The 14,421-nt window shown below is 35.4% G+C and overlaps 1 protein-coding gene across 2 annotated transcripts; it reads left to right on the forward strand.

The window, feature by feature from the left end:
- The first annotated feature begins 853 nt into the window (after window positions 1–853).
- LOC126698640 (uncharacterized) lies at window positions 854–13,213 on the forward strand. 2 transcript variants are annotated; one of them, XM_050396010.1, is made up of 14 exons: window positions 854–1,219; window positions 3,163–3,306; window positions 3,452–3,568; window positions 3,650–3,734; window positions 8,527–8,568; window positions 9,052–9,160; window positions 9,284–9,351; window positions 9,494–9,619; window positions 9,696–10,735; window positions 11,099–11,299; window positions 11,429–11,489; window positions 12,588–12,701; window positions 12,843–12,956; window positions 13,039–13,213. In XM_050396010.1, the coding sequence occupies exons 1-14, from the start codon at window positions 1,140–1,142 to the stop codon at window positions 13,135–13,137; spliced, it is 2,400 nt and encodes a 799-aa protein (XP_050251967.1). In that variant the 5' UTR covers window positions 854–1,139; the 3' UTR covers window positions 13,138–13,213. The 2 variants fall into 2 exon arrangements, with proteins under 2 accessions (XP_050251967.1, XP_050251968.1); XM_050396011.1 differs by lacking the exon at window positions 8,527–8,568 and having other exon boundaries at window positions 855–1,219.
- The last annotated feature ends 1,208 nt before the right edge of the window (window positions 13,214–14,421 follow it).

A 14,421-nucleotide genomic window follows, 5' to 3' on the forward strand; every position in this document is an offset into this window, starting at 1 on the left:
ATTTGAACAATTACTCTACTCTCATACTAAGAGAGATGATAACTTTGTTACTCATAGTCTAACTAGATATGCTATTGGCATTCTGGACTTTTTAGTGTGGGTGGAAGATGTTCTACCATAGTTTCATGCTGTTTTTCAAGCTAATTTAGAAGGCTTATGTTCATAAAAGTTCAAACTTTTCCTTCTAACAAAAAAAAGAGAGTCAATACACATAAATAGAAAAAGGGTATAAAATTTACACATTTTTGCTTAAAAATGACTCATATCAATCTGTGTATAATTGTGTAAATTTACAAGGTTTTATATTAATATTTAACACATTAAAATAATATAAACAACATAATAAAATAATATATCTAACACAATAACCAACAACCGCAACTATTAATACATTAAAATACTTTTTTTATAACACTCTACATTAAAATATTATTTTTTGTTTTGAGTTTTGAGCTACAATAGGATGATATAGATAACAACTCATTGTAGCTGAAACTCAAATACTTTGAGCTACTGCTAATGCTCTAATCACGTAAAATTACTTTGATACTATTTATTTTGTATCTAGTTTTTTTTACGTGTCTCGAAGATAAAGAAAGAAAGTGAATGACAGTTATTGTATGTAAAGAAAGAAAAATAATTAAAAAAATAATATTTTAATGAAATATAGTCTAAAATAGATAATCTGACGATGTTCTAAAAAGTGAGAATAAAAAAAAAAAAAAAAAGAGTTTTAGGCTAAGATAGACCCAAAAAAAAAAAAATTTGGGACGAAATGCTATTATTATTGTGAAAAATAAAAAATACAAAATCAAAATTGATTTTAAGCAGGCAATTTATGAATGTAGACGACTTTGCTGGTAAGTGGTAACCTTAATTTTACTACATAGATTAGTAAGAACAGAAACGAGTTGGAGCTAGACTCATGTGTTAATGTCCGTCGACTCTCAAATTTGGTCTCAGCCACCCTTCTCCTCTTTATAGGTTTTGTCGCCCCCATTTTCAAATCAAATCTACAGCTACAACCAATTCTTCATCTACTTTGCTTTCTTCAAATATACCCAATTCTGCTCTGCTCTGCTCCACAAGAAAATGTTTAATCTCTCAAAAGAAAAGTCTTCTCTAGCATAACAGAAGAAATGGTGGGTCTATCTGGGCCGCACGATCAGACCCATCTCTCATCCTCGCCTTCCAATCATTTCCACCACCACCACCACAGGTCACAACTTTTCCTTATTTGAATTTATATTCCCTTTGTGTTTACTATTTTAGTTGGAACTTGGAACTTAGAATTTTCAATGGAAATTGTTCTGATTGTTTATAGATTTAAGAAAACTCGGCCCCAGGAGCTGAAATCTCTAGCTCATGTAGGTGTACTCGAGAGTGTTGGATTTGCATTTATGTGATGCTTGTAAATTGTAGTAATACCCAATTATGCTTGTATATTGTTTGGTTATTATTCCATTTTGGGGTTTCCTAAAAGAATTGTTAACATTAGACATTATTTTAGTAACTTTCCTAACTTACCATTTTCTTTATTTGAGAAGTCAATACCCATTTTTTTATTTGGTTTATTTGAGTTCAAATTATGGAGTTTAATGTTGTGAACTGGTAACTTTTTATTGCAAGTCACCTTTAAAATGTTGAGATTCTTAAGGTGGACAAAAAAAAATTTGAGATGGAGGGAGTGTATGATTTTTTTTTTTTTTTTTTGTTGATAATTCAATAGTTGGAGAGAGGGATTTGAACCCGTTATGTTGGAAACACTAGGAGGTGCTAGTTGAGCTAGAAGGTTTTTGGTGGGAGTGTATGAATTTTTGAGTATCAATTATTGCTGAAGTTTTTGGTTATATGTTGCTCTTGCTGATTGTGAGACGCTAAATATTGACATACTTGTTAAGATTTGAAGTGGTTTTACTTTGTGGTTAGTGTGGAAGGAACCTCTTGCACCATTTTGGACATTGAAAAGCTTGGATAAATTGAAATCATTAATGCTTTACACCTTGTTTTAGTGGTCTCGGGTTTGGGGTTTTACTCATTGAGCAAACATATTTGAGTTTCATTCTTCTCTTAGATTTGATGGTTGAAATTTGTAATTGCTTGAGAGCCTTTGTGCTCATCATCGTGAATGTGCAGTATTTCTTTGTTTTAATAAAGATTCATTACTTATAAAAAAAAACTTTGGGAACTTTCACTTTGGCTAGCTTTTTTGTAAACTAATCTAACTCATAGAGTATTTTTTTTTTTTTGGGACAAAGTTTGGTTACAAACTTGGTTGTAGCCCATGACTACAACTCCACTTAATATCTTTTTATTAAATGTGAATTTTGACAAATCCACCATTAGATTACATTTTTTTTTTTTTTTTTTTTAACATCCTCTATGCTTGCAAAATTTCCAAAAAATAAAAAATCAATAGCTATATTATCAATCAAATGTTTAAATTTTAAGCTCTTGTAGGCTAAAATTATGCATAACAAATAAGTCTATAGATCGTATAGTAAATAATATCCAATTGACATAAAATTTGACATGATTGATAAGAACATAAATAGCATATAATCCAAATGTTAGATTTTCAAAATATGTAGCCATGTTAATGTTTTTAGTGAGAGTTATAGCCATTGACTATAACCAAATTTGTAACCAAACTTTTTAATTTTTTTTTCTTGGAATTCCCAAATATTTAATTGATTTTCTTCTTCAGAAGGTAATAATTTATTAAGAAAAACAAATGGGCACAACCCAAGTACAAGGAAAGTATACAAAAGGCTTGAACCTGTAAAGATGTAAAGAGCTAACAAGGACTAATGTTTACAGAAGATAGAATTTAAAGTAATCAAGAAAAGAAGTGGAAGAAGGAAATTTCAACCAATTCTCCTGTACTTTAGAATTTTTAATTATTTTGCTTGTATAGGTTTTTATGTTCTATGTTTGGTCTTTGGTGGTGGATGTGGTTTGGAGGGGTGGGTGTGTTGGATTACAGTGCATGAGTGATTTTATTTTGTATCAATAATGCAATTATCTCAATGACATATGGCAGTGCTTTTGGAAGGCTTGATTCAACAGATAATAAGCTTTAGTAGACTAGTTTTGTTGAAGTTTCATGACTTTATGTTCATACGATGCATCTCTGATACAGTGGCATTTCCATATTTTCAGTGGTAGAAATGTTTTCCATTTGATAGCGCTGAGGGAGATCTCTCCTAGAACAAAGCATGTGCCAAAAAGGCGGTGGGGAGAAGCTTCTAAACCTGGGCCCAAAACTGAAGCAACCAGAGATGCAAGATGTGGTCTTCTTTCATGGTACACAACCAATTCACTCTTTATCTCTCTATTTTAATTTATTCTTGTGAAATGGAAGCACACAATTCGTGAATGAGCATTACGCCATTTATCCTATCCAGAGGAGCCATCTTTGTTTCTGAAGCTCTTTTTTGATATTTTTAAGGGTTGAGGCAGAGACATTGCGCCATTTATCCGCTAAGTACTGCTCATTGGTGCCTCCTCCAAGGTCAACTATTGCAGCAGCATTCAGTCCTGATGGAAGAACACTTGCTTCTACACAGTAAGTTGTCACTAGTTGTTTCCTGATTCCATTTCAGGCCTCCCTTTGTTATTGAACTTCCCTCTGTTTTGATTCTTGCAGTGGTGACCATACTGTAAAGATAATTGATTGTCAAACTGGACGTTGCTTAAAGGTCTTAAGCGGTCATAGGAGGACTCCTTGGGTGGTAAGGCAGTCAACTTGCTTCATACAAAAGTATGCTTTATTTATATTATGTTACTTGATCTTTTCTCATCCTGAAAATAGTTTCTTTAAATTTAATTTGTGCATTATTGTCGATGAAACTCTCACTGAGGAAGTTGATATCTTATGAAGAAGTTTATTGAAAATGCAGCACAACTGGATGAGGCTTTATCCAGGTTATTTGGCACTGGATAAAGGGATTTGTTATCCAGGTTATTTGATTTCTTCTGTGAAACATTATGACAAGTATTTTTCTCCTGGAATTTGTGTTTCTGTCTCGTTAAAAGGTGGCTGATGGTTGGAAGTCAAGTCACCTTATGGCTAATGTGCTTAACCAGTGTACTTACAAGGAGGCCTTAAGTTTGAGGTCTAATTATGAGGTGGCCTTAAGTTTGAGGTCATGGATATAAGCTACCCAATTTTAATTTACGGTGGGGGAGCTGTTAGGGGTGGATTTCTGTGTGCTTATATATACCTGATGAAGGTTCTGGCAAAGACAGTTCAATTATTGCTTAGGATTGATTATATATGTATTTGAAAATTAGAACTTTCCTTAATTAATATTAGGTAGTGAAGTAAGATGGAGACCTAAGTAACATATGATAGATTAAAAGTGTTATTGCACATGTTCACTAATTGGAAGGTAAAAGACACTCTTCATGAATGGTCAAATTGACAGGCTTTCACCTTTTCTTCTAAAAACCATGCTAACATTGTTGAATTTAATATTTCAATCTAAAAAACGCGAATATAGTTGATGTCCATTCCTTTCTTTCGAGGTATTGTTGGGCTTAAGAGCTGAGTAAATGTGAGTTGGTACAAGTAGATAACCTGGTGCAGCACAAAATTCTCAAGAAAATTGCAGGAAACAAATAGAACTGCAAGAGAAATAGGTAAATGGAATCAACACCTAGGTTGCTTGGAATTAGAACCTAGGGTTGCTACTTGCTTGGAATTAGTACCAAGAGGGAAAATCTAGGAATTTTCACTAGGGTTGCCTAGAATTAGCACCAAGACATTGAAAAAAGTGCAACAAAAATTGTATTAAACAGGGATACATTCCAATAATGTTTTCTCTGTGGCCTTTAGATAGGACTCCTGAATAACATCAAATAAGGAAGGAATTTAATTGCATATTTCCTTTCTCTTTTACCACCTGTATTTATGTTGCTAATACACTTGAAAAACTTGAGAAAGATTTTTTGTGAGTCAGGATGGGAGATGGATCAAAGATTCAAAATTTCATTTGGTGAACTGGGGTGGTGTGTTCTCCATTGAACTAGAAAGGATTAAGGTCTCTTATGTTGAGGTAGGGGTGGGGGATAGAGTGAAGCTTTGGACAGATCTATGGTGCGGGGATTCTCCTCTTCAATTGATTTTTCCAATTGTGTATGGGATGGTTTCCGATAAAGGGGCATTGGTGGCCTCTTCTCTTGAATAGTTGGGGATAGAGGAGCGGAGAAGCTGGGATGTTCATTTTTCTCAGAGACCAAATGATTGGGAAATGGGTGGTGTGGATGATTTTCTCCGTACCTTGGGCTCAAATCTTCCTCCCACTGAGAACGGAGATCGTATGCGATGGAAGTTGACAAAGAATGGGGTCTTCGATATTCGATCGTTCTACAATAAGTTAAGAAGCCCCCTGCCCATTATTTTTCCTTGGAAAGGTGTTTGGAAGGTTAAGGCTCCTCAGTGTGTTTCCTTCTTTGTGTGGACTGCTGTATGGGATAGGATTTTTACAGGTGATAATTTGAGGGGTAGAAGGTTGGATTTTGTCGACTGGTGTATCATGTGCCGCAGTAATGGGGAGACGGTGGATCATTTGTTACTACATTGTGAAAAGGCTTATCGGTTGTGGTCTTTGGTGTTTAGATCCTTTGGGTTCTCTTGGGTCTTGCCAAGATCGATTGCGGATACTCTTTTTTGGTTAGTGGAATTGGCTTGGAAAGCATTCGTCTAGCATTTGGAATTTAGCTCCATTATGCTTGATGTGGTGTCTCTGGAGGGAGTGAAATAGGAGGACGTTTGAAGACATGGATTGCTCGGATGACCAGCTATTGGCCTCTTTCAGTGACACTTTGTTTGATTGGTCTAGGGCGTGGGCGCTCACCTCTAGTGATTCTCTCCCTATGTTCCTTAGCTCCCTCCTTTGTTCTTAGTATCATTCCTTTTCTTTTTCTTTTCACTCTTTCTTTTCCCTTTGTATTTTTCTCTCTGCCTTATGTTTTTTTTGCATAAGGTAGTGTTTTTGAATATAATCTTTATTACCTATCAAAAAAATGTTAAGAACTTTTAACCAAACTCTATTAGGAAAATGGTTATGGCAATTAAAAAATGAGCGGGATTAACTGTTGAGGTGTGCTAGTAGAGTTAAGTATAGGGAAGTATAGAGTGGGTGGACATCTGTTGTGGTTAGAAGGCCATTTAAGGTGATTTTGTTGAAGTTTAGAGGATGTTGGATTTATTTTTTTGGACAGGTTAAGTTTGTTATTGGTGATGGCCTGAGGCTGTGTTTGGCATGATTATAGTTTGGTGAGTCTTCTTTAGTTCCCTGCTTTGTTTCTTTTTGCTGCGAACAAGGATGATTTAGTTGATTCATATCTAGGTGGCTCAGCCATTGAAATCCTTGAATTTGCAAATGCCTTTCAGATTGAGAATTTGAATTTGTGGCTATTATTTTGAAATTTTGGATTATCAATTTTCCTACAGGAGGAGAAGATAAAATTAAAATCTATTGAAAGTTTGGTTTGGAAAGTTGGGGGTTTGTTTTTTGCCTTGAGAAGAGCTTATTGGGGTTGGTAAGGTGCCTCAAAAGTTTGAGGTTCTTTGGAGGAATATATTGATGATATATTGGTGTGGTTTGTGCAGTAGTAAAGTCAGTTTATCATGTTTTACTCCATTGTTTAAGGGCAGGAGAGATATGGTGGTTGTGTTTTCCCCAATGTTGTTAATACTGTACCAGTGTACCATTTCCAGATTTTATATATATAAAAAGCTAACATTTCTTTGGGAAAAAAAAAAATTTCAATTGATTCATCAAAAGATAATGATGTAATAAAGAGCAATGTAAGAAGTAATTTAGTAAAGCTATGAATATTTTAATAGTTTGTGAGAACAAAAGGCAAATAGCATGTCAGTACTTATTCATAAAAAGGTTCAAGTACTAGTTTCAGGTGAATTTATGCTGTGTGCTAGTTCATGACAGCCAGGTAGTGTTAGAAAAAACAACAAAAGGTGCTGATCTGTTGATCTTATCTTTTCTTTCTGGCATAGAACAAGAACGTCACAGAAACTTGGTTCTCTTCTGTACACTCAGACCTATGGTTCTAGAAAGTTCCAAAGCACAAATCAAAGGTGGCAATCGTCTTGTGCTTCGACCATGTTTCACTGAAAAAAGCTTTGCTTCTTCCTTGGCTCTGCTAGACAAGCAAGGAAATTCAAAGAACCAAAGTCTGGAGAATTCTTTGAGCCATTATTATGAAATTGAAGAAGAACAAGGAGGAGGTGGAAAGGAAAGAGACTAATGGTAGTGACGAAGAACTGAAGAAGATGAGTAAATTTGGTGACGAGTTTTTTTATTTTAATTTTTTTTAACCTTATTACCTTATACCGGTCTGAAACCAATATACTGGCTGAAATTGCTGAAATCCACTGAAATGGCCGAAACAAACTGAGGCAATTCGGTAATTGGACTGGTATTCTTTGAGGGGGTTATTTGTACTGGTTTGGTAACTGATACAATAATTTTTGGTTGTACTGACTAGTATGGTACAATTTAAACTACATTGGTTTCCTTGTTTGGGTCTTACAGGTAATGATGAATAACTTGATTCAGCTGCTTGCATATTGGCAAGGGAATTTAGGTGGCACAAGGGTGCTAATATTTGGAATGCTATTCCATTATGTGTAATATGGATGATTTTGAGATAAAAATAATGGGATTTTCCAATAAACTTTTTCTCAAATAGCTCTTCTTTACCTTGTGAGAGCAAGGGTGAGATCATGGGGTTGTGTAACTTACCATAAAAAAGAAGGAAAATATAGGAATTTTGATGGCGTAGAACATCCTTGACATATTAAGTCGTTATTTTTAGATCATGGTATGAATGGATGATTGCTTTATTTATTTACTTTGATCTTATGAAGTTTAGATTGTAATAATTTAAGTGTAGCTTTAATACAATAATAAAAACTCCCTATGTATTTGAATTATCTCCTTTATCTGATGAAATTATTACTTATAAAAAATGAAGTGAGACTTAAAAATATTGGCTCTATCATTTTGATGCTTTATTGTACATCATGATCATTGATTTCAACAGAAATATGAGTAGTATGGACATCTCCACAATCAGATTCTTTCTACTTCATTAAAAGTGTCGCAACTTTTAGCATGAACTTTATATCTTGTTTAGACATGTTATGGGACCAGCTCCATTAACTAATAGATTCAGACTCCAGCCTTGGCAATATGACATGATGAGCCTGGAAAGCAATGATCAAAGCAAAATCAGTAACTTGCTGTTGGAAAAATATCATAAAAATTTATTAAAAATATCTCAAATTGATTGCTCAGTTTTAGTTGCTGGTGTACATTTTGCTAGGCAATTGTAACGAGTGAAGATAGTTTTTTTCAGTAACTCATGAGGATGTATTATAGTGTATTTCCCAATAGTTCAAACCACTTGAAATATGTTCTGTTAAATTGGCTAATATTTTTGTGTACCTATACATCTTTGATTGGTTAATTGTTTTGACAATTACTATGTTTTCAGCCTGAAACTCCTGGGGATAGGAGTGACTGCTTGAATAACAAAGTAGGATTTCAGGAAGAAAGAGGGTTGTGAATCGTTTTTGTGAGGCTGCATGTTTTCAAGATATGTCAATTCTTTTTGTTACTTGTTTTATTCGTCACTCTTTTTGGTCATTTATATCTGCTGAGTAAAAGTTCAAATTTTATGTTTCCAATGGTTTCTTTGCTTAACTGGATACTTTCTATTTGACACGTGTATTAACCCTAAAAATCTATATCTTGTCAGCAGCCACTTCCTTTTTCTATTGTTTTGCTTGGATTTTCTGTCTCCATATGTCACAATACTGTAGGATTTCAGTTGTTGGTTTGGCTTATGTTTGCATTTCTGTCCCCCTCCTCCTCCCTTTCCTTTCTGTTCATTATTCCTCAATAATAATGCATTCTAACTTGTCAACCAGATGTGATTTTGAATCTTTTTTGTCATGTGTATGATAAACAATCTTTAAAGTTCAGTCTTTGTATCAAAGTACTAATGGCGCTTTTACAGGTTAGGTTCCATCCTTTGCATCCAGAAATAATTGCGAGTGGGAGCTTGGATTATGAAGTTCGATTATGGGATGCAAGCACATCAGAGTGTATAGGATCACGGGATTTTTGTAAATTTTACTGACTCTCTCCTTCAGATACCTTCTGCAATAGTGGCTGCAGTTTTCAGTTAATAATATTCTTTAAGCTTATATTACTAATTGTGGATCTTATTGCTACTTTTCTTGTAACAGATCGCCCTATTGCATCCATTGCTTTCCACGCTAAAGGGGATATCCTTGCTGTTGCATCAGGACACAAGGTATTGATTTTTGTCTTACAACTTTTCTGTAGTTCTATCATGCTTAAAGGTTTTTCTTTTGATCCTAACTTTTTTTCATATTTAAGTTCGCAAGCCATGATTTGGTAGATCTATTGTTGCTGACAAATCAAATTCTGTTCAGTTATACATATGGCAGTACAACAAGAGAGGAGAAGCTTCACACCCAAACTTTATATTAAAGACAAGGCGTTCACTTCGAGCAGTGCATTTTCACCCTCATGCTGCTCCATTTCTATTAACTGCTGAGGTGAATTATCCAAAAATATTCAATTGATTATTCTATTTTTCTATAATATATATTACATTCTTGGACTGATATGCAGGTCAATGATCTTGACTCTTCAGATTCCTCGATGACGCATGCAACATCTTTGGGATACTTGCGATATCCTCCTCCAGCTGTTTTTGTGGCAAATGCTTATTCCAGTGAATGTGTTAGTTTGACTGCTGAACTACCTCTCGTATCCTTACCTTTCTTGTTTGTGCCTTCATTTGCCATAGATGGTTCGACTAGCATGCAAGTCGAGCCTTCTCCATCAATGCAGTTTCAAGTGGATGCAAATGAAGTGCAGCAAAATTATAATATTATGGTTTCTCCAACAGAGGCATTTCGTACTATTCCTACTGGCTCACACGGTGGAATAGAAGATGTTGCTGATAATCATTTACCTAGTGGAACAGGAAATGCTGTTTTTGACACCACAGTGGATGCTATGGAAACTGATGAAATACAGCCCATTGGGAGAAGCCAGCAGGGAAGCTCTACTAACTTAGATACTACTGGTGGTGTCAATACTGCGATTCGTGGAGTACCTGTGTATATTCCAAACCGCCTGGATCTTGCTGAGATTGGACACCATCAATTCTTACCTGAGAGAGATCCAAGTAGTTGGGAGCTACCGTTCTTGCAAGGATGGTTAATGGGTCAAAGCCAAGCTGATGTTCCTTCAGTGCTGCCTCTTAATGGTGATGGCAGTAGTCGTGAGCCATCAGCTCAATATATAAATTCTTCCATCTTAGCATCTCATCTGTCTACTCATAACATGACAATGCCAGGCGGCATCAGCCTGTCTGGCATTTCTGGAAGATCTAGCTTGCAAAATCGCTTTTCAAACTCCCACCTGTCTGTATCTGATTCTGTGGAGGGTGCTGCTCAGGTTAATGCCCCAAGTGATTGGGTTGATACTCAACCCATTATCAGTAGAATCCAGTCAGAAATCACCACCTCACTGGCTGCTGTAGCTACTGCAGAGCTACCTTGCACTGTGAAGCTAAGAGTATGGCCACATGATGTTGAAAATCCTTTTGCCCTACTTAATGCTGAAAGATGTTGCTTAACCATACCCCATGCCGTCCTCTGTAGGTAAGCAGGAAATTTAAATATTGAGATACAACTGTTATGGTGCTTTAGTATTGCAGTGGGTATTAGTGCCATGGCATGGGTGAGGTCATGGGTTCAAGACCCATTGAATGTGTGTGTAACTTACCAAACCAAAAAAAAAGGGTTGCAGTGGGATGGCTTTCAATTTTCAAATGTTTATTGCATTTTCTTTTAGCATAATCTTTTTTCTTTAGGTTACAAAGGCCACCATTTGTATGGACCTGCAATATTCTTTATTAGGAGTGATGTCATTTTTACTTTTTTATCAGACATGAAGCTCAGCTTATTGAATTTTAAACAGGGTATTGCATTTAACAATTTTTTGGGCCGCATTTGTATTTGCAGTGAAATGGGTGCCCATTTTTCTCCTTGTGGGAGATTTTTAGCTGCCTGTGTTGCATGCATGCTTCCTCACATGGAGGCTGATCCAGGATATCAGACTCTAATCCATCAAGATCCTGGAGCTGGAACATCCCCAACACGACATCCAGTCTCAGCTCACCAAGTTATATATGAGCTTCGGATTTATTCTCTTGAGAAGGCAACGTAAGGCTTCATTCCCATCATCAACTCTTGTCATGCATTCAACAGTTTCCTTCTGTTATTTTTTTTTCCTGTTAAATTTTTATATTGGTATGTCACCTATAATTTACCTTTTCTATTTTACTTTTGCAGCTTTGGTTTAGTGCTTGTATCAAGAGCCATTAGAGCTGCTCATTGTTTGACTTCTATCCAGGTCAGTTGTACTATTGGCTGAAAATTTGTGTCAAGTTCTCATATTTCAATCTTTTAAAACCACAATTCTTCATTGATCCATAAAACAACTGGGTCGCGAACGTTGAGACCCATGGTCTCAAAGGATAGTCTTGCTGTTTTTGGGACCATTCCAACCATTTAGGCAATTGTGATTGGTCCATTATTCAAAAAATGTATTAATTTTTACTTAAAAAGCTTACTTTTTTTTAAAAAGTGTATGCATAATAGGAAAAAAGGAAACTTTGTGAGACCTCAATGATGTGCCAGTGATTTCACCAGTGCTCCAGTTCAAATTTTATGCATGAGTTGTTCACATATAGGATACTAGTTTAAGTTTTTGCACCATGTACATTGACGCTTTTGTGTTAACCTTGCTTCAAAAGGAACTGCAGGATGCAAGATGTCTCTGCAGTTTAATAATCCACCAGTTTGAATGGTGATTCAAACTGTTTAATGTAGTTTGGCCAGAACTAAATCAAGACTGGTCAATGAGAATGGCCAACAATCTAAGCAGTCCAACTTTACAGTTCTGGGTTAAGACATTGCTCATTACAACTGTGACCTATATATTATAATATGGAGGTCTTTGGCCCTCTTGTTTCTGGAATGGCGTAAAGTTTGTAATAAGGTCAAAATGCTTTTGTTACTCATTCTGAATGTTAGTGGACATAGGTCTTTTGTATACTGCTTTTCCCTGGGCTTCTTTATCTTAACTTTGAACACTTGTAAGTATGAGTAATGCAATTTCCCATATGAAGTGATTGTTTCATAGAATTTGACAAGCCTACTTAATGAATTTTATAAATGGATTTAACTGAAGATGCTCAAAATTTGTGTAGGATTTTGCATATTGTGTAAAAACAACCCCACCTTTGAAATTTGACAGTTTATATACTGTTACCCAAATTACAGTATATACTTTGTGAATGTTCATTTGGTTTATTTAATTGATTGAAGTGTTGATACTTCAGTGTTCTGTTTGCATTGTTGCCTAAGATCCCAGAGGTAAATTTGTTTGTTACAACCAAAAAACTTCATATTATTGTGAGCTGAACATGTGCATTTGTTGTATTTGCAGTTCTCACCTACATCTGAGCACATATTACTTGCCTATGGTCGACGTCATGGTTCTCTTCTTAAAAGTATTGTCATTGATGGGGAAACAACATTACCTATTTACACTATTCTGGAGGTAACAGCATTTTCTTTTCATGGTTTTTGTTAGAAACTTAAATAGTTTCCTATCATGAATTTTCTTTTCAATTGCTTCTTTACTATGCTGGAAATTTCTCTGTTAGATTCAGGTTCTCTACATTTTGTTTTTGTCATTCAGGTTTACAGAGTTTCAGATATGGAACTTGTGGGAGTGCTTCCAAGTGCAGAGGATGAGGTCAATGTTGCTTGCTTTCATCCATTTGCTGGAGGAGGTCTTGTTTATGGAACAAAGGTGCACTTGCGTACTTTCAGAGAAATCTTGGTTATTATGAGTGTATATATTATTTAAATTGCAATTTTACTTTTGACTACAGGAAGGGAAGCTTAGGGTTTTACAGTGTGATGGTGCTCGTGGTGTGAATTGCACTGGATCAAATTACATTCCTGAGGAAAACATGACTCTTGTAGGATAATGAACCAGGTTGTGGCCTATTCTTCATTTTTTGTTTATGATTTTTAATTTGAATTTGAAAAGCTTTGTTCTTTTTACTTTTTTATGCATACTCCCCCCTCCCTTCCCTTTTTTTTTGTTCTTATTTCTCTTTTATTCCTCCTTTCATTTGGTCACAAAACTATTTCTAACTTAATTGTAAGAGAAATGATATGTCTACAACATTTTTACAACAAATACTAAGTGACAGGTTGTTACTGGTTGTTATTGTTAGGGCAAAAAAGTAATCTTAGTATTAGTTTCAAATTTGAACCAATAATAACTAACCACCTATGATTTGTTGTAAAAATGTTGTAGATGTAGCATCTCTCTAATTGTAAATACGATTGTAGCTTAAGGAATTTTAACATGCTAAGAAAGCGGTGGGTTATCTTCTACTTGTCATGTGGCTGGAATCGGTGATGTTACTAGTGTGTGCGTCTATATATATATATATATATATATATTTATTTATATTATTTGATATTTACAATAATAGGGAGGGGGATTTGAACCCTAGTTATCCTCATAAAGGAGAGCAGGAATGCCACTAAACCAGGCTCTTGGCCAGTGATCTTACTAATATGTAATGGAGTTGATTCAATCAACATACGTTTAAAAATCATAGACCAAAAAGTATGAGAAATATAAATTAATCTTATTTGTATCTTTTGACATATAACTAAAAAAAATTGTTTGTGTAATACAACACCTTAAGAATAGTGGTTATATGGTAAATCGTTGGCTCGTGTCAACCTTTTTCCAAGATGAAGCAATTAATTTTGATGATTATATCTTTTTTAGCAATAAAATAAAAAACATGCGTAGATGGGCTTTGTTCTTCTTCAAAAACGGCCAAAAAAGTGTGCCTAAAGAGCGCTTCATGAATTGAGTCTTTTTTTTTGCCAAGCAAAGTGCTCAGACCTTGGGGTCCTGAACTTTGAGCTTTAAGCCTACCTAATAGGGTTGTCCACGGGTTGGGTTTGTGCCCAACCAGGAACTGACCCAACCACTTTGGGTCTCCAAAATCTAGACCCATCGCCGACCAGTAAGATGAGTTGGTTTGGGCAAGTCAGACCTCAGTTGGCGTCGGCTGGTAGTCCGTTGGACTCAGGGAAGAAGGATATGGTTGAAACATGGCGAAAGTGGCCGAAATTTGCCAAAATCTACCAGATTCTGTTGACATATGGTTGGATTTAGCAAGATCTCAAAGAGAACTAGTCGGATCTTGAAGAGATCTCGAAGGATGTCGACGAGATCTCATTGG

The sequence above is a fragment of the Quercus robur genome, chromosome 9 (assembly GCF_932294415.1).
Source record: "Quercus robur chromosome 9, dhQueRobu3.1, whole genome shotgun sequence".
In the NCBI taxonomy this organism is placed as follows: domain Eukaryota; kingdom Viridiplantae; phylum Streptophyta; class Magnoliopsida; order Fagales; family Fagaceae; genus Quercus; species Quercus robur.